The sequence below is a fragment of the Tauraco erythrolophus genome, chromosome 12 (genome assembly GCF_009769465.1).
Source record: "Tauraco erythrolophus isolate bTauEry1 chromosome 12, bTauEry1.pri, whole genome shotgun sequence".
Classification (NCBI taxonomy): Eukaryota; Metazoa; Chordata; class Aves; order Musophagiformes; family Musophagidae; genus Tauraco; species Tauraco erythrolophus.
In genome coordinates, this window is record NC_141476.1 from 19,813,474 (window position 1) to 19,833,754 (window position 20,281).

The 20,281-nt window shown below is 35.8% G+C and overlaps 2 protein-coding genes across 2 annotated transcripts in view; one reads left to right on the forward strand and one right to left on the reverse strand.

Annotated features, from left to right (window-relative positions):
- The window catches only part of CENPP (centromere protein P), a 145,363-nt gene that overhangs the window by 67,753 nt on the left and 57,329 nt on the right, over nt 1-20,281 (reverse strand). The gene's annotated exons all lie outside the window — the stretch shown is intronic.
- ASPN (asporin) lies at nt 2,525-11,625 on the forward strand. The gene is made up of 7 exons (XM_009987858.2): nt 2,525-2,771; nt 3,860-3,972; nt 5,340-5,553; nt 5,932-6,042; nt 8,275-8,368; nt 10,046-10,184; nt 11,428-11,625. Exons 1-7 carry the CDS (start codon nt 2,525-2,527, stop codon nt 11,623-11,625), a joined length of 1,116 nt encoding a protein of 371 aa, XP_009986160.1.

Below are 20,281 nucleotides of genomic sequence, written 5' to 3' on the forward strand. Positions count from 1 at the left end.
CACTGAATCAAGCACCGAGCGTTTTGTCACTTAATCCCTAAGCAGTCAGGGGAAGACGACCAGCCTGAGTGCCCATCTGTGAAAACACAGCCACTAAAGCACTTGTCCAGAAGCAGAACTCTTAAGTCTGAAAGGCTTCAAACTTCTCATCTCTTAATTAATGGTATGGATAAAGTACTGACCCTGCTGACTGTCTTGCTGAAGCTGAAATACAAGACTGATGGGGCCCAGTTTCCAAAGATGTACAGCCAGACACGACCGAAATTCTATCCAAACATATGCAGGTTCCACATCTTGTTCCCAGCACTGTTTATATGCAAAGACTCTTTCAAGAAAACACATTGTATAGGATTGCAAATACAACTATAAAATTATTTCCAGGAGCACTGAAAGAGAACATTATTTTGAACACAAAGGAAAATATATGGGAAAAATATATGAGAAGATTGTTAAATCAGTAAAAAATATACACACTATTCAAGTGAACATGTAACTGGAAGACTACAATAAATACTAAACTTACAGTTATATGTTGCAAGATACAAAGTACATTATGCTTCTGTTTTCAGACACATATTTGGGGTGAAGGGGTCACTGCACTCTTTTTGAAAGAGTGAGTTTTATGTAACCCAAGTACTTTTAGCTTTTATCTTTTTATACACTCTGAGAACATATACTCCTACAGTAGCAGCAAAAAAACATCAAAATGACCTTGTATAGAAAAAAAAGCAATACAAACAAAAACTCAGAATTTTGAATAGGCCAAACCAAGACCCTTGTAGAAACCAGCGTATTCCTTTTCCTGTGATTAAGGACCAATGACAAAATGCCTACAGAAAGACATTTTTCAGCTATAAATAGGTCAGCAAGCATTTAATTAGGTGATCAAAAAGAACTGACATTCAGTATTTCCCTAAAGAGGTCTATGATAGTCTAAACTGAAACATTTTTATAAACAGGATATGCATAATAAAATTTACAACAGTCCCTCCTGGTTTGCACAGCGTACTGTAGGATCCAAGTAACTTCTGGATTTAGGCTTTGGAGGGAACAATGTGGAACTGAGGGCTGAATTTACAGTCTTTTCTCACGGAGTTACAAACCATCCTGTGGCAATTCTTACTATCCATGTTTTCCCTTGTGTATAGTTTTCAAGGGCTATTTGGTCAATGAACTCGTCTTTAGAACAAAACCAGACTATGTAGGAAATAACTAAGGGTTTTGAACTATTGACCATCATCACTCAGGTAACACGCTATACTGTAGTTGAAGGCTGGACTCCTGGTTTTCCCAGTCAGCCATGGCTAAAAGAAATCTGGTAGAATTAGAACTCAGAGCAGCAGAATGACACTGAATGAAGAGCTGTAATGAGACAGTCTGCCATATTTTTCTAAAGACAAATCTACTTTTTAAGTCCTTCATAACTTGTGTATTCTTCTCAGTAACATCAGAAAAAAATAATTGTAGCTATCTGACATGAGGTTTTCTGCTTTGAAGGTGCCCTAACTGATCCAACATCTTTCTGTCTTCCAGACTGAAGGACCTTCGATTGGACAAGAAAGATACTTTCAAGGTACAGGTAATCTAGAAAGCTGACAGGTGTTACAGCATGAAATTCAAGCACGGCACGTTTTGAGTTCCCTTCAGCTGGCTGCTTAGCTGTCACATACAGGCACTATGATGACAAAGCTAGGTTGAAAAAAAAAAAAAAAGGTTTCTCTTAAAAATACGTGCACAGAAGTATTGGTTTCCAGCTTTTTCTTGGATGTAATTAGTTTCTGATTTCAAATGACACAGATTTATAACCTGCAAGCCCTTGTCAGAGAAGAGAGCTCTCATCAAATAAAAGTCATACACAAATGTGCTTGTATTAAAATACAGAGGTGAACTTCTATCAAGAGCAATAATATACAAATGACTGGAATGTAGGAAAAACTGTTGTCAGGACTGAAAACTCTATATTTTTCCAGATTCAAATAAGAAGCGTTTCATTAGAAGTGTTTAGGGAATATCCTGATGCGTGCATTTTATGTATTGCTAATCAAGTATTTCCCAATTTTCTAGATACAAGCAATGCACATATCCATGTATCACATTAAAAATATATTTTCATTAAGAAGGAATAAAATAAATGCAATTCCAAGTTCTAGTAAAATTTGCTACAAAAATTACACTTCGAAGCCTGAAGGAAATGATGATGCTATTTTTCAACTCAACCGAAAAGCTTTGATATGGCATTAGTTTCTGATGAATTAATATTTTAATAGTATTTATTATAACATATAACTTTATAATAATCGTATAAGTATGATGTTTTAAAGATTTGTAATATTCTTAATCTCTCATATACTAATTAAACCTCAATATTCCTAACAGACCATTTTTCAGGACCACAGACCGTAGCAGTGAGTGAAGCAAATAGTTCAATACCTTTACTTGCTGTTTCACATTCACTGATTCTTGTGTTTGGGGTTTTTTGTTTGTTCACTTGCTTTTCAAGATTGGCTATCCTGATTAAGAAGATATGAAAGAATACACGCTCCTGCTCTTCTTGGCTTTGTGCTCTGCCAAGCCTCTTATTGGTCCTTCCTATTTTACACTAAAGAACATGATGCTCCAAGATATGGAAGATGATGATGATGATGACGATGATGACAATTCTTTATTTCCAACAACTGAACCAATCATACCACTAATTCCTTTTGATCTATTCCCAATATGCCCGTTTGGATGTCAGTGCTATGTGAGAGTTGTCCATTGCTCTGACCTAGGTAAGAATGAATTTGTGTGTGTTCTCCACTGGACTCTCCTTTGGAGGATTTGCCTTTCAAAAGCTGAATTCTACAGCTCCATAAATTGCACACATTCACATATTTCTGTACTAGTCATTTTCAAAAGGAGCTTATATTTTTTCAGTTAGGCTTGCAAACTGTATCTGTGTCCAGCAACTAACTTTTGTCTTTTCATTAGCAATGACTTCTATTGCTAACAGCATAGAACGGAAAGGAATTTAGAATATGTAACAAATAACTGTAAAATTATTTAATGGAATGCTTATCAGGGTTAATATGTACCTATAGTCTGCACAGCTTTTTCTCCACTAAGAGAACAATCGTAGAATGCGAGAATGCTTCTATTTACATTTAGATTACACTGTTGCCTGCTTCATTTAATTCTATGAAGTTATATCCAAACAGAGAAGCACAAAAGTTTGCTCTATCTTCTGCTCGCATTTGCCAAGCTATTGGTCCTTCCTCTCCAAAAAGACTATGGCTAAAGTAGTACTTCACTCACAACTACAAAGCAACAGGTCAAATGACACGAAAACATAACAAAGGAAAAAGAGGCCATAAATAAACCCTAAGGAAGTTTAACGCCGGTGCATAAATGGGGTACAGCTATTTGCTCAGCTTAACTTCCATGACAGTGTGCATCACCGGCAACATTTTAACCAAAGGCAAAAAGCCTCTGGAAGAGCCTTGTTCCTCAACACAGAACCGCAGCCCCAGGTCCTGCAGGGGCTGCTTTCTCCAGGGAATTACACAGTTTCCCTGTAGAACAACCTGTCCTTCACAGACGCAAAGAAATCTGCAATGAGCACCCCACTCGACCTTCTCATGGGCAGTGGTAGGCACAGTTCCTCCTGAAACCATCCACACATCTTTGTCACACATTCTTACAGAATCAGTTCCTCTCATGGTCAAATGTTCCCTTCTATCCTTTGCTTTATGGCCGTTTGTATCTTCTTTCCCATCATAATCATCAACAATCTTTACTGTGTTTTGCTGTTTAGCAGTTATTTTCTTTGGACTTATACACAGGCACATAATGCTTCTGCTTATCTCACATACTTAAATAGGTTTGACATCAATTCCTCGCAACATTCCACCAGATACTCGTATGATTGACCTTCAAAACAACAAAATCAAAGAGGTCAAGGAAAACGATCTCCGAGGACTCACATCACTTTATGTAAGCTTGCAATTTTTCAAGTTTGAAATCTCATTTAGCAACCTGAAATATTCTGATACTTCTAAAATACAAACGGTATTTTTCTTCTCCAATAGTATCCATAAAAACACAGTCTAACGCCTGCATATTTGACTGCTCCCACACAGTGAGAAACAAATTTATTTGAGCTGTAAGACCCATGCTACTTTCTACAACATCCAGAAAAAGTACCACATGTATCTTACCAAAAGATCCTCAAGATTTATTCAGTCATTAGCACGCACAGAAACACTCCCTACGTTTTAAAGGCCGGACAAGTGCTGCTTTTTTATCTGCTTAGCTGTAAAATAGCAGAAAAAATCTCACAGGAGAATCAGAACGATATTTTCTGAGGGTATTTTCAAAAGCACACAACCAACCATACAAATCCAAACAACATGAACAGAAAACGGGCCTGACAAAAATTCTACTGAAAGCAAAGTTTATTTTGTACAACTTGTCTGAGTACTAGTCCACTTAGCAAAGGCACAGATGGGAACTTGGATTAGGAAGGAACATTTCCTGTTTATTTCCTTAAGCCCTCCCCATTTTTTCTGGGAAAGAAAAGATTAATTCTGTTTTGCTCTACTTCCCCCCCCCCCCCAATTCCAGAGAGCAGATGACTCACCAACAGTTCAAAGAAGTCAAAAGGAACAAAAATGAATAGTCTAGCTATGGAAATGCAGAGTCGTGATTTGACATGCAAAATAATTTCAAATAACTCATATTTTGTAGTAATTCATTACGAGCTCTCTGATAACACATAGTAACCAAGAACAAAAAACTGTCTCAAAAAAGGACAAGTGTACTGTACAGTCAAAAGAGACTTAAATTCATAGGAGCTGAAAAATTATGGTAAAGATATAAATTTATGTTCTATACAGACATTAACTTTTAAGAAATTCAGATTAAAAACCTGACTTATTTCGCAGTATTATGTGGAAATAAAAGATGAAATTCTGAGTGTTGAGAATTTGTCTGCATTAAGGAACAATGATGACAACAAAAAAGAATTTTGTTGTCAATTTTGACATACAATGTCACAAAATACATGAAGCTGAACACACCATTTTGTCTGTCCTCATTATCATTGGCACCTTGTCAGTTCTGAAGGTAGTTTTTCTCTACTTTCTAGTTCAAGCTCCAGCTTCCACGTTCTTTTTTGCTCTTCACAATCAAGTAAAATGCTCAAAGTATATATAAGTGCCAAAGTTTGATATGATGGAAAAAGAAAATATTTTAAATACTTAATTGTTAAATTAATTATCAAATTCATGACTTAAAATCAATAAGCATAACATTGATGCATAGAGAAATTTTCTTTGTATTGCTCTTCCCATATCTCACAGGCACTGGCTTTGAACAACAATAAAATATCCAAGATCCATCCAAAAGCCTTTCAACCAACCAAGAAGTTACGACGACTATATCTGTCCCATAACCAGCTAACTGAGATTCCAACAAATCTACCAAAAACTTTAGCAGAGCTCAGAATTCATGCTAATAAGGTCAAGAAAATCCACAAGGATGTATTTAAAGGAATGAAATCTTTACATGTTTTAGGTAAGTCCAATTAAGTAGAAAAGAAAATGTCTATCAAAAATGTAACATACTATATCTAATTTTCATTCAAACACTTCCTCAGTGTGCAATTTCCTCTTAAAGAGATACCCATGCTGTGGAATCTTTCACTATTTAATTTCTATGTGAAGTTACTACCTAGATCAAGTTTCTGGTAACCCTGCAAGCCCACATAGCCTTTATTCACTGAAAGCTGTGACTTCCACCCCTCAGAAGAGGTAATCAAGGCTAAACATTAATTAACGCTTAGGATACCAGAAGTCATAAATAAAATTAAATCAGCTGTTTATAACTTAGTCTAAGTAACACCAAATTCTGATGCACTAACTACTTGGGGTTTTTTCCTCCCCCCATGGACAGAAATGAGTGCAAATCCTCTTGACAATGATGGAATAGAGCCAGGGGCTTTTGAAGGAGTAAACATCTATCATATAAGAATTGCAGAAGCTAAATTAACATCAATTCCTAAAGGTATGTTTTGCTTTACCTTTTCTATTTACCTATACCAGTATACTCCTAAAAAAAAATGCTTTAACATCTATATGATTATTAAAACGTTCACAAAATCTGGTTTGTATTGTTCATTACTATGAAAACTCACCTCCTACCTTATTTTTCTTTTTGTACTTAGTATCTAATTCTACATCTCACAAGCGTGCATGAGCGCGCACACATGTTCTCTCTCCAGCCCCTTCTCCTGCCTTCTCCTTGTCAGGCCAAAGTCAACCAGAGACTCCTCAGGAGAAACAATGTGAAGAAAATATTAAGAAGTCACTTCACATCTTTCACATCAGCCTCTAAACAATCTTTAAAAAGAAAGGATAAACCCCCTGATGTTTGATCTGGGTCATTGATGGGATTTCGCTAAGTAAAATTTAGTATTAGCATTTTAATTAAATTCAACATAACATATTACAAAATTAAATCACTCTTTCATGTAAAGCAATTAACTCGTTATTTGGAGGCAGCAATAAATTAAAACTCTAACTTTACAAATCACTGACCTCCACACACACAAAAAAGTAGCATGAAGGAACTCAGTACAACACTCTACCTGAATTTGCTTTAGGTCAACATAGTATTTAACCAAACTCTCATGATTTTCAACTGCTCAAAACTCCTAGCTGTGAGACAAAGAGAAGAAACAAAGCATAATACCATATGTTATATTGTTAACTTACAGGGAAACTAAATGTTGGCCCCTAAGATATCTATGTCTTGATCATTCACATAAAGAACTTGTTTCTTATTAAATTTAATCTCTTCTTGTAGACAGATATATATGCAAAAGCATCCCTGTAGAAGAGTACACTAAAAAAAAAAAACAAACCAACAACAAACAAAACCAACTCACCCCAATTATTCAGGTAATTCTAAGATCAGAAACTATCTGGCTGCCTATGGTTAACACTCTCCAACACAAAAAAAAGGACATTCTTCTAGTATCATCATAATACCATCTCTTGTCATCTAGTACAAAAAAGGTACATAAAATAATTCAGATTTTGCCTCTGTTATAGAGAAATCTCCTACAAGGAAACACAGCATGAAGTCCAATATGTGGTGTCAAATGCATAAACAAATCATAACCAAACAGGATTTCACGGTGAACACATTCTACACAAATGGAAACTACATTTGCAGATCCTTCTGTCTGCAAACGTTATAATGACACAAAAAGATTAAAAAAAACCTAATTTACAAAGTGTACTTAAAATGTGCCACAGGCAGATGGTTCTTAACACTGTAACTCAGGCACAAGCAGCACGCAGTGGAACTGCAAACTGGAATGTAAACTGGAAAAAAGCCCAAATACACACACCCCAAAGCTTGTCACCTGGCACAAAGGCAGACCGCAAAGCAGACCACTTTTCCTCAGTGTTGTAACGCCACAACAGCGAGGGCAGTGGGAGCAGTGCTCTCCTCAGCCACACCAGTAACAGAAACCCATGGTTTGTCTTGCTTGGTGTCAGGGTGCCACCTAGACAGACACCAGTAATATTGAACACAAGATCAGCAAATAGAGGTTCAAGCTTGAGACATCTTTGCTTGCCCTCACTAAAAGGACACTGTAAAAAAGATTCTCCACCTCCTGGTCCATTCACTGACAGTTCTGAACTGGGACTAGTCGGTACCACATTAGAAAACATCCTGCACAGCGGCACGGGAAAGAGCATAGCAAATATCTCACTGTGCTTGGAAAATTCTGAAAGCTTTCCTCCCAGATCACATCTTAGGAGCTATAACAGCGCAACTGTTACATCATGTGGAAAAAAATACATACCTATAAAAAATCATCACTGGTTCCACAGGAGGAGGATTTTGACTACCAACTGTTAGGTAACTGCACGTAACATACAATTTCTACCTTTGACAGGTCAATCAAAAGTACATGAAAGCTGTTAGAAAAAAAGTTGACAAAATCATACCAAATTTTGGAACTCTGAAATCTTAACATTAGCATATGCACTTTCCCATCTTAATTTTTTTGTTGTTACTATTTTAAACCAAATGATGTTTTGCTATGTTTTTAAATGTAACATACCTGAATATCTGAATATTTATTTTAGACAGACAACCCTCTCTCAAGATTCTTCACCCATCCCTAAACACAAAGGAAAGAAGCTGTTTGGAACGTAATGAATATTCCGACAAAAATTAATTTGCTTATTTTTCTCATACTGTGCATTTGTTTTTCATCAGAATTGCCCTCCAGTCTACTAGAACTTCATTTAGATGACAATAAGATCACAGCAATTGAAGTTGAAGATTTTAACCGGTATAAAGATCTTCAAAGGTAAAATTTCCATTCAGAATGCTTTTATTTGATAAAAGGTCAGACCTGGCAGGACATCTTATTTGATACTTCTCCTGCTAATGGGAGAAAAGAGAATTAAAAATGTTAAGCGTTTTAGTAATAACTGCTGTAAATAAGACCAAACTTAAAAAAACCCTGAAACCAAACAACAAAACAAACATTAGCCTTGTTTTTACACATCTTGCCTACAGTCTGCAGTAGAAGTGTCTATTCAGAACAGCAGCTGATTACAAAACGTAATCATCATAAATTCTTACCTCATGTCACCTGGGTGTTCTGTAATACAGCGTGGCTTTTAGAGAATCTCTCTCAATGTGCTGGTAGTAATACGCCTCGATTAAGCATTCCATGTATTTCTCATACTTGGAATATATGAACCTTTATGGTCGCATTATTTATCAATAATTATTTTCTCTAGCCAGTTCCCTATCCGGCCCAGACATTTTAACTCCTTGGTCACTCGTCTCGCAAATCACCCTCCAAAATGAGGCACATAATGACACCAACTGATGTTTGGTTTAGAAGCCGAATGCCTTTCTTGCAACTAAATGTATAGGATTTAAGAGTCAGAATAGCTTTTTTATTCCAGAGAAGGTCTAAGTGTACTGGAAGGAGACACTCCATATACACACCCAAAAAAGATACAAAAGAATGGCAGGAAAAGGGAAATTTGAGTCTTGTTTATACAAACACATGGGAAAACCGGTAAATTATAAGAAAAGATAATTCGCTCCTGAAAGCTACCCTGAAAGAAATACAGTAGCTACTAAAGGAAACAACTTGATAATTGTTTCCAAATGCAATGGAGTTTAAGAAAAATTAGAAAACGTACGTTTCTGAGGAATGTATCGCCAATGCAGGACAAAAGGAGAACGTTCTTTCCATGAAGCTCAGTTAAATACTCAAAATATGGCTGAGCAGCGCTGAATTACAGATCTGGTAATAGAAACTGTTATCAAAGAGGAGCTACTGAACTGTGTTTAGACACCAACTTTAGCTCCTGAAGAAATCAAAAAAGGAAGGAGAAAAAGGGGATTGCAGGATGTGTGGAAAGAGCAATTCCAAACTGACCTGTGCCTCCACCTTCTCAGTCATCTTCCCAGCAATGCAGGCTGAAGTCTTATAGCAAAAAATCTAACTAAAGCCTAAATTAAGTAAAATGTGGAAGTAGAAAAGAAGGTAGTTCTGCTTACTTTTGAAATATAAAGTTTTTGACCAAGCTATATATATAGCTTTCTTTACAACACTTGCTCTTCTTTGGCTATTTATTAGAACAACATTTTTTATTACTGTAAGTATATTTTATAGTTATAGTACTTGATAAAAGTGTATGATTTATTTTACAAGCAGATTGGTTGATGTTTATCATTTTAACTCTTGCCACTAAAAGTAGAAAAACTGCATGCAAAACTGGACAATTGCTCACACCAGGCTAGCTGCTGTCCTTTCAGTAGAGATTAAATTAAGAAAAAAATATTTGTTAGATCGATGGTGGGTTGTTTTTTTTTTTCTATCAAAGGTAAGATTTCATCCATTCTTTTTTCCCCTCTTATGCCTACTCCTGTGTATTTCAATCTTTTTAAAAAAAGTATGCTCTTCAATGCTGTTGTGAATCTCAAGTAGTCTTTAATTAAATGTTCCTTGCATTATTTCTAGGCTAGGCCTTGGGAACAATAAAATCAAAGATGTGGAGAATGGAAGTTTTGCCAACATACCAAGCATACGTGAAATTCATCTTGAAAAAAATAAGCTCAAGAAAGTTCCTCCTGGATTACCCGAACTGAAATATCTGCAGGTTATATGCTAAACTTTATAGAAAGTTCTGGTGGTTACAAGTTGTTTGACTTTCGCACTGCCATACAGATTAGGACATAATAAAAAGCATAATTAACTGTCACATATATTCTGACATGACTCTCATACTAGGAAAAGCTGAAAACATATCTACACTTAAAGAAATAAACAAGATCAAACAGCAGGAACATCTCCTATAAAAAAAGGACAACAACATGCTAGACCCAGAAACTGTTTCCAGAAAGTTTGTTACAGATTTATTACAGTTTCCTTATCAGCAAATCAGAGTGGAAACTTTTCTATTCACACCCTGAAAAGTCTTAAATCCAAAGAAAATTATTTTGAGGTTGAAATGATGAGGTAAGATTTTTAAATTTGTATCTAGAACTAGATAAATTCTGCAACAAAATGCTTTCAAAATACATTTATTTCCTGAATTCTGGAATAGTAATTAAAACTAAATATGTTTTATAAGATGACATACACCTTAGGATACAGAGCAGAGCAAAGCTTGAGGAAACACAAAGAAATGCATAGACAATAGAGTGAGTACACGATAAGCTATTTGGTAAAAACTTATACCTCAATTTCATTTCTTTCCACTTCTCATTTCACTTCCAATTAATGGAAAATCTTTTGAGATAGATATATATATATTTTAGAAAAATCAAACCAACCCTCAAACATCAACTTTCAATGTAATGTAAAATTAGATATACAAACAAAAGAATTCTTTTATCAATGTACATTATTTTACTTAACAAATTCTAGACTCTACTATCACAACATCCTCTTTTTTTACTCCTCTTTTTTTTAAGCCACATTAGCATTAGATTGATCTGTTCCTATAACCATATGGAGAAAACTCTCCTAATATCAAGTTTTCTAGAGACTACTTATTAAAATTTATTAAAATCACTGAAAATTTGTATTATGGGAGAATATAACACTTCAGCATTATATTTCTTACTATAAAAGAATATAAAATTGCATTTAGGAGAACGTTCCCTAAGAATAGAGCCCAATTATTCCGACAACACACTGATAAAATACCATGTAACTGGTTTTGGGAGAGAGACTGTGGCAGGAGGGAGACAACACAAATTTTTAATCCCTGTGACTATTAAGCTTTGCATCCAGCTGATCTTATGGCAAACCTCAGTTATCTATATGCCAATGCATGTTTAGATATTTTTTCCATTTACATACTAACTATAATATTTTACTGTTTCTTACTGCTGCAGGTAGTCTTCCTTCATTCTAATCATATTGCAAAACTGGGAGTGAATGATTTCTGTCCAACAGGACGAAGAAAGAAGAAAGCATTATACAGTGGCATAAGCCTCTTCAACAATCCTGTCAAGTACTGGGAGGTCCAGCCTTCAACTTTCCGTTGCATTTTAGCGAGAAACAGTGTGCAACTTGGAAATTTCCTCAAGTGATACCGAAGCCGGTAATTTCAAAAAGCAACTTGTCCAAATAAGTTCTACAATACTTGAAATTTGCAGAAAAATGCCAATTTTACGCTATTTAACCAGTTTACAAAGTATTTACTATTTCAGAGATAATTAATTAGCAACAACATGTTAGTAGGATCCATTGTATTATTTGACAATGTTCAATCTACATTTGAATAATTTAAACAAAAGCCTTTATATCTTATGGAAGGGCTCTTGGAACAGGAACTGGAAACTGCATTTGATGTTTCCTATTATAGATGTTAAATTCTTTACTTATATCACATAGTTTTGACATATTCTTTCTTTCAAATAAATTCCAAAAATCAAGTGGAAGTGACTTTTTCCACAGTTAAGGACCTTTTCTTCTGTCAAAAAGTATTGTAACAAAAGTTGCAAAAAAAAATTATCAGACTTCAAGGACAACATCTTGTGCCATTCTTGGTAATCAGTAAAGATACAGTAAAATGGTACAGGATTGTGAGGATATGTCTCTAAACTAGAACATATTTCTTTTGTCTCTAAACTAGAACATATTTTTATAATCTATTAAATAGAGATAAAAGCAGGTTTCATCTCAAGAACTTACACATAAAAATCCTTTAAAAGTTTTGGGTATTTTTTTCTTGCAACTTTAAGAGGGAAATGTCCTTCAATGTTTTGTTATCAACGTCATTTGATGCATTCTGAACATTAAAAAGTAGGATTCAAGATTTATCATATGCTTAAAGCTTAATAGGAATGATTATTAAACTCCCTTTAGGCCAGCACAAACATTTTCTTTTATCTATAACAATTGTAATCATGTTTTTCATTTAATGTTTTTTCCTCTTTTGTATTTTGACATCACACGGGTTAAGAATCCCTCATTAATGCAAGTACCTTAAAATTGCTGAATGCAAACAGAAAGCTGGAACTCAGCTGCCCTGACTTCTTGCATAGGTCAGCACATAGAATTCTCAATACTGACAGTACTGTATAAAATGGATATTTTATGTATCTATTTAGTGTATATTTGCTATTGGGATTCAGAATAAATTAAACTTAAAGACTACTTGCAGTTGTAAACTTGATAATGTGACAAGCCCACGACAAACCCTTCAGAGGTTATAACCAAACACCTTTCTGACCCTTTGCTAGATATTTTCTCTATTCTTCCTTTTTTCCAAATCTCCGTACCGTGTGGATCATTTATCACTGCTGTTCTTTCACACAGTTAAAAACTGAATGCTTTATTTGAAGCAGCTACAGGAAGTGACACAGACTAGTAGTAAGAAAAACGCTACACAGAAATTGAGCCATTCCCAAACTCTCAGCTTTTCTACCACCTCTCTAAATACACTAAGCAATCAGCATCAAGTCCAACATTTGATTTTTTTTTTCATCTGCTTGGTCTCTTTGTATTTAATATTTTGTTAGCACCACTATGCTGTTGAGACCCAAAATCACATGGGGAGAGGAGGGAGAGTGAGTCAGGGGAGGCTTTTACTGAAGAACAGTTTTTGCAAACAGAAATTCTGTAAAACGCTTCAAGGCAGAATAAAAACAAAGCAAAACACACAAAAAACCCCAAAACAAATCTGTAGATCACCAAGCACCTTTCTATTTCTGGCTTCTGAAGAGATTTTTAAGAAGTGAATTTCCTAGCAAATAACATGAGGAAAGCAGTGATCAGTACTGAAAATGGTAGTTAATGAGTGTATTCGTCACCAGTTGGTCTGGTTGATATCACGGACTTCTTTAGACATAGCTAGGTCATCACGCGTGAAGAGCTATGATCTCTAAACATAGACTGGTGTTAGAAGACAAGTCTGATGTATATATAGAAAAAAAGGCAATTTTTCAGTAGCTTTTTTCCACTAGGGAATTAATAACTACACTCACAGGAAACACAGAACCATTGATGTACAGTTCATACCAGCTTTTACTGCAACTCCACATCCTGATCCCAGCAAAGACACAGTCTGAATCTCTCCACATGTTGCATTTCAAATAAATCCAACAGCAACAAATCTGTACCAACCTCTCCTTAGTGAGAGGCTACCCTGCCTTATAACAGCTCAGAACCCCATACCAGAGAGACAAAGCATTGTCAGTAACAACTAACTGCCCAAGAAGAAAGTAAAGGTTTGAAATAAATGCTCATTCTTATCTAGTAACAGCTAAAAAGCTGAAGTCCTTAATGTTCCACAAGAGGTTCAGTGCTTATAAACTTTACTATCAAAAAGATGAAGAAAAGGCAAATAAAGGATGAGGCAGGAAAATGTGTAGATGATAAATAATCTCTAAAGGATTTTATCAACTGCTTAGCTTTTCATCATCTTTAAGGCAAATGCAGCTAGCTTTGAAGTTTAAAAACTTTATCTGTGACTTAAACTGTATTGGCAATTTTGCATTAAGAGAGGTTAAGTATCAAACGGTTCATTCTGTCTCCTGTAAGAGCTCTTTTTAGAGAAGAGTAATTCCCCGTATCACATCACATAAATTCAAAGGATGTCTGTCACCTATGAGAAAGAAATTTGTTCATCGACCCTCCACTATTTTCAGATGTCACTCTTCAGCTAGCATTTGTGGGTAATAATAACTAATAATTTACATACCTTCTATCTTTGGCATATTTTAGCATAAACCCAAGTGGATGTCACAATGACAAATAGACATTACAATATAAAATGCACCTTACACAGTTTCAACAATGATTTCTGAATACGGACAGCAATTAAACAAACAGAATAATAACTAATGATAATACACTGGTGTTCAATGGACAGAACAAGGCCATTCAGTATCAGCAGACAGGGAGAAAAACTCAGTAAACCAACTCCATCTTTACCTTCTCCACAGATGTTATGGGAAAAGGAAAGAGGAAAAGAGAGATATTTGACATTAATCCTTCCAAGAGTCTTCTCTTACTGCTTATTCCTTGTACAAGTAACTACATTCCTCTAATAAAAAAATTACTATATATTCCATCTAAGGTTTCCAAATTTTCATCAGCTTCTCTCTTCTGAAAATCTGTCAGGTCCCCACAGACCGTTAACAAATTTCACCAGAGGAGGGCAGCCTATTGTCACCAATAGGAGGAAAAGTAATTCTAAAGAACGAGTAAGACTTAACTGCACAGTAACAGCCCAGTAAATGTCACAAATACTGATTATGCAGAGTAGCCCGTTATTAGTGGTGTAACCCACTAAAGTACTACTTGAGTACTTCTAAAGACTGAGTTCTGTGTCCTGCTCTACACCATTAACTTGCCAAAGAATAACTTCATCTCTCCAAGACTTCTCCCTGCCTCTTTCTCCAATATCAACCTACTTAATGCAGTACTTTAAAAACATAGCACTACAAAGCATAGAGAAGTTACACAACATCAACAAACAAATAACAACAAACTTACTAAGATATTGAAAGTTTAAAGAATACAAAATACTATCAAATCATTATTTTAACTTCTACCATCAGCTATGGCAAGTGCATACCATGGAATTCAAAATGTACATTCAATAAAACAGGATTTATTTCATATCCATATTGAAAAGCCAAATAAACAAAACCAAAATTTTGAAGCAGCAAACTACTTCGGTTTAAGACATAAATTCGCTCTGCAAGCAACACACGTAATGAAGAACAGTTTTGTAAAGACGTCTATGGCATGCAACCCTCCATCTCCCACCACAAAACCCCATTCCATCTCATATCCTTAATCATATCAGTCCCAATGCAGTATCTCCTTTATTTGCTGTATTTCATTCACAGCAACATATTCATAAGTCAGAAGCATGGGTTCGGATACAACTACTTGGCTGTCTGCAGACTGGTGTACAAAATTCACCGATCATCTAGGTGCCTTCTCTTGCTGCTAAACGAGTTAAAGAAGGTGAAGAAGTGCTGGTTTTTCTTCTTTTTTCCAGTATCAATAGTGTCTTCCTCCTCTGCCCAGCTGTCAATTTACATAAAGCCTGCAGAAATTCAGTGCATCTGGCAAACTGGCTAAAAGTGTCCACTATGCTCAGAAGTGTCAGAAAAGAGAAAAAGACAGATAGGCAGAGAAAGAGCACACAGCAACTTGGGTATCACTTAAGAAAAAAGAGTTTCAAAATCATAAAGCACAATGAGGTATGGGCAGGATGAGCAGCCAGTGAGGAGTATGGCTGAACGGCAGGGAGCAAACTAGAATTCTAGTTTGAGGCCAGTAACTCGTGGTGTACCCCAGGGGTCAATACCAGTTCCGATTCTGTTCAACATCTTCATGAATGATCCGGATGACAGGGCAGATTACTCTCAGAAAGTTTGCTGACGATACAAAAGCGGAAGGAGTGGCTGATATACCAGAGGGTTGTGCTGCCATCCAGAGCGACCTTGACAGGTGGTGGAATGGGACAATGGGAACCTCCTGCAGTTCAAAGGGAAGTGCAAAGTCCTGTAGCTAGGAAGGAATAACCCCACACATTGGTGAACACTAGACTAGCTGGAAAGCAGCTTTGCAGGAAAGGAACGGAGTGTCCTGGTGTACAACAAGCTGAACACGAGCCAGCCACGTGCCCTCGCACAAGAAGGCTAACAGTATCCTGGGCTGCATTAGAAGGATAAGGACAACCTTTTCATTCCCAGTATTGTGTCACTAAATTACTTCATGAACAAGAACACTACAGACGTCTGGATTCCTACGGATTTGCGCCTTACAAATCTCAGGTTCTTCCATCGTGTACCCAGCATATTCTCCTGCAGCTGCCTTCCACAGCTACCACCTGTTTGGCTGCCAACTGACAAGAGCTCAAAGTATGCCAAGGAGTTAGTCAACATCTGGTTTGTTTTGCCATCTGGCTGCTTGCTCTAAGAAGGAGAATTTATAGGTGTCTTTTCCTCAGTTGGAGTACCTCTTTGGAATGCTTTCCTGTGCCCAGCTGCTATTTTTCACAAGTTTGTAGAAAGTACCTATACAATTCCCTCTGTCCTGTGTCAAATTTGGTTATAATTGGAAATGAGGATCAAAAGACACTGGGCAAAATAAGTGACAAAGACAAAAAGTTTCTTTTCCTTAGGAAATCAAGAGATGAAAGTTTGGTTATTCTAACCATAGTAGAAATTTCCAGAAAGTTTCACATCAGGAAGTATCCCATCAAGAATTTTTGCACTAGCATTTCCCAAAAGTGAGGCAAACACCCAAGACTAGACCAGGAGAAAAAAGTATGTAAATTAATATATGTAAGTTTTTCACCATTCATATTGGTTTGGTAAAGTGGCAAAACAGTTCAGGCACCTAAAACAGGTTATGCTCATGAAATCTGATACAACTTCAGTTATGAAACTTTTAAATCATTTAACATAATTTCAAAAAGCATTTAGCTATGTGCTAAGAAGGGATTTCTGCTCTCAAAGACAGCAATTACCAACACTAAAACATGCACCATAGTTGTTCTACCATAGTTGGCCATTTACTTATCTTACCATGTTCTTTTAAAGTTTAAGTTAAATCTAGAGTTACATCTTTCAGAGCGTAGGTTTCTAGCTAATATTTTGATATTTACCACCAATAATGCCACAAGAAGTTGCATTTACTGAAATCTGTTGAAGCAGCTTCAAATATCTCAGAGAAGACCACCCAGTAAAGTTGAACAAAAACAAGAGGTGTCAACTTTACAAGTTTGAACTATGCCAATTTGTTCTCTCCATTCCTCAAAGTTTCTGAATATTTTCCCATGTTGCCTTGATTTAAAACAAACAAAAAAAAAAAAACCCCAAAACTACTTCAAATTAGTAACATAAGCTTTTTTTCCCCCCAGTAATTTCAAAGAAAAGAAGAACATTCAAATGAAAATATTAGGAATATCACCAAATATCACTGCTCATTGTTTCACAGTCTTAAGAACTTGTTAAAATATTGCACTATTTATCCAGAAAAACTAATATATACCACAACAGACAAAAATATTAATATTCCCATTGTATTTTCATCAGAATTTAATACCAGGACGACAATAAAATCAATGGTAAACTAAAAATAATGAAATTGTGATATAAAACATTTTTTTTTTTCTCTCCTTCTCTATGTTTAGAATTTAAAATTGTTTCTTGGGGTTTTCTTTCCTCCTTTCTGGGGAGACTAGAGGTTTGAGAACAAAGCTGCTAATAGAAAACATATGGAAAAGCCCTGGAGTAAATGAAAATCTGACTCGAATTCTAAACGCCACGTATCACATACCACTGTCTAAAATTATCTGGTAAGATAAATGTAAGATTTACCCAGCACACTTAATGAATCACCTGAGATGGAAGACAGTGTTAAGTATAAAACAAACAGAAAGGCTTTCACGATATTTAAGATATTTTTTAAACTAATCAATATTCTGAAACGAGTTGGGATGTTTCTCAAAGCTTATGTTAGCCAATAAAAGATTAGCTCAACATAACGTTCTGCCAACAGACAGCCTTGTTGCAGTTTTTCGTATAAAATACGAACAGTTCCACTCAACTGAACAATGTGATTCTGGATTTAACCATTATGCTGCTATGATTGCAGTGGGAATAGCATACAGCCAGGTTTTCCTATGCACGAACACTTTTTCTGTCTCACATTCTTGTCCAGGAGAAATTTCAAGACCATGAGATGTCTGGAACAGGAGCACTGTGGATGTGGTTTTGATGAGAATCCCACACATTTCCACACAGAGCGAAGTTTTCTCACAAACTCCCTGTGCATAAGCAGTTAAACTGAACAAGCCTGGACGCATCAGACTAGCTGCATGTATGTAAGCCATCTATGCTGCTTGTGCAGCACGTTTCGCACACCGGATTCATTATGCACGTACTGTCCATCACCTACACAAAGGCTTCCCTATCAGAGACAAAGGGAGCAATATTGAAATTAATAAGCTCTCTTCACAGCTACACTTGCAGTAACTGTTACACAGTTACACTCTCTCATTATATTCAGAAGAAAGTTAAGCATGGAAAAAATCCCTAGTTGACTGGTTGCCAAAGGATGTAAAATTTCCTGAGAGGCAGAGAGGGAGCAAGGCACCAACACAAGCATGCACTTGCCTCCTAATTGTTCAGCCTGTGTTACTTCCAAGTGCTTTTTAGATACAAAGGCCAATGAAAATATTTTCCTTCACAGAATACCTTAACTCCTTCCTTTCTCATTTGTGGGAAAGAAAATTGGTCTGCCATTCTAAAAGATGCTGTTTTAACCAAATTTATATCCTATTTAGGCCACCAAGAAGAACATCCAGACACCATACCATTCTACCATCAACTCTACTTTCTTCTTTCTACACTACAGGATGAAACAAGGAACAGTAAGTGGCTTATGGGTCGGTAAAAGGCCCTAGTTTTTCAGCATGAAGAAAGTGAAGAAGCCACTTATATATTAACCTGGTGAGTAGACACTCAGGTTCAGGAAGTGATAAAATAACCTAGTGTTCTGCAACAATAACAAAAACAACCATCTACTCATTTCTCCAGCAGTAATACTGCGATGCAGCATAATCATTACTCTCTAAAGAAAAAGTTAGTGTTTAATAGCTCGAAATTAATAATTTTATGAAAGCTTACTTAGCTTTTTGGAATGCATATTCTTCATTTATATTTTAAGCTAAAACATACAATTTCCATTAGATGTTACCCTCCTGTAAATTATTATTTCCAATATTTTCTATTTCCCCCAATACTAGATTTCACAGGACAACTTTTATTTAACTGCATTTATAAAATGACTAACACAGAAAAAGATAGTCAACTTTCAGAAATACAGACGTAGTCAGTAAATGTCAGGACGAGAGTATAGTACCTTGCTCCTTAACTGCATAATACTGTCCTATAACAATAACCAGCAAAATTTTCATGCAATACAATAAATTTTGAGACGAAAGAATCAGAATACTTTTAGAAGCTAAGTTCTATGCAAGCATCTACCTAAATTGTGTAGTAAAGCTAATGGTTTTATGTTCTAACAGACAAACTATGCTCCTATATAGTGGCCAGTAAATTTGGTGCATTTGATATGAAAATAAAGTCTGTTGTGATGCTATGCAGAAGAAAACATACTTCAAACCTCCACCTACCACTATCATAGCCAGACCCCACAAAGTACTTCGTTAAGCAACATGGTAAGAGATTTTTTATTTGTCATGTCAGGACCACAGCTAACAATTAGCATTCACCTATACAATATAGCAATAAACTTTTCAGAACACAAAACAGAGAAATCTAGTATGAGGTCAACAGGCCACTATCTCTTCTCCTTGAGACCACAATTGAGGTGAAATCTGTAGAAAATTATGCATTGGTGCCATAATCTCTTGGTATTTTGGCTCTTAGTGAAAAAAAAAATGTTCTTGACCAAAAGGTCTTCCTGGAACAATTAAAATTGCTGTTCAAACCTAAATAAAGTGCATTCAGGTTGAACTTCTAAAAGTCAAAACCACAATCTTATTTCAGAAAAGTAGAAACTAAGTTTGATCTAAAATCAATCTTCAATATTCTTCTTATTGCTTTCATCTAACAGATGGAAGAAAAAAGTACCCTTTATAAAAACCTTGTATCATTATTTATGATAAAGCCATAAACAGTGAATATTAAAAAAAAAAAGACAACAACAAAAGGTTTCTTACCATACTAATTAAAAACCTTTGAGAAGTTT

Excerpts from the sequence above, each read along its gene's own strand:
- ASPN (XM_009987858.2), top strand. The coding sequence starts at position 2,525 with ATGAAAGAATACACGCTCCTGCTCTTCTTGGCTTTGTGCTCTGCCAAG. Across the intron at positions 3,973-5,339 it reads GAGGACTCACATCACTTTAT|GCACTGGCTTTGAACAACAA; the intron begins GTAAGCTTGCAA and ends CATATCTCACAG. Across the intron at positions 6,043-8,274 it reads ATTAACATCAATTCCTAAAG|AATTGCCCTCCAGTCTACTA; the intron begins GTATGTTTTGCT and ends GTTTTTCATCAG.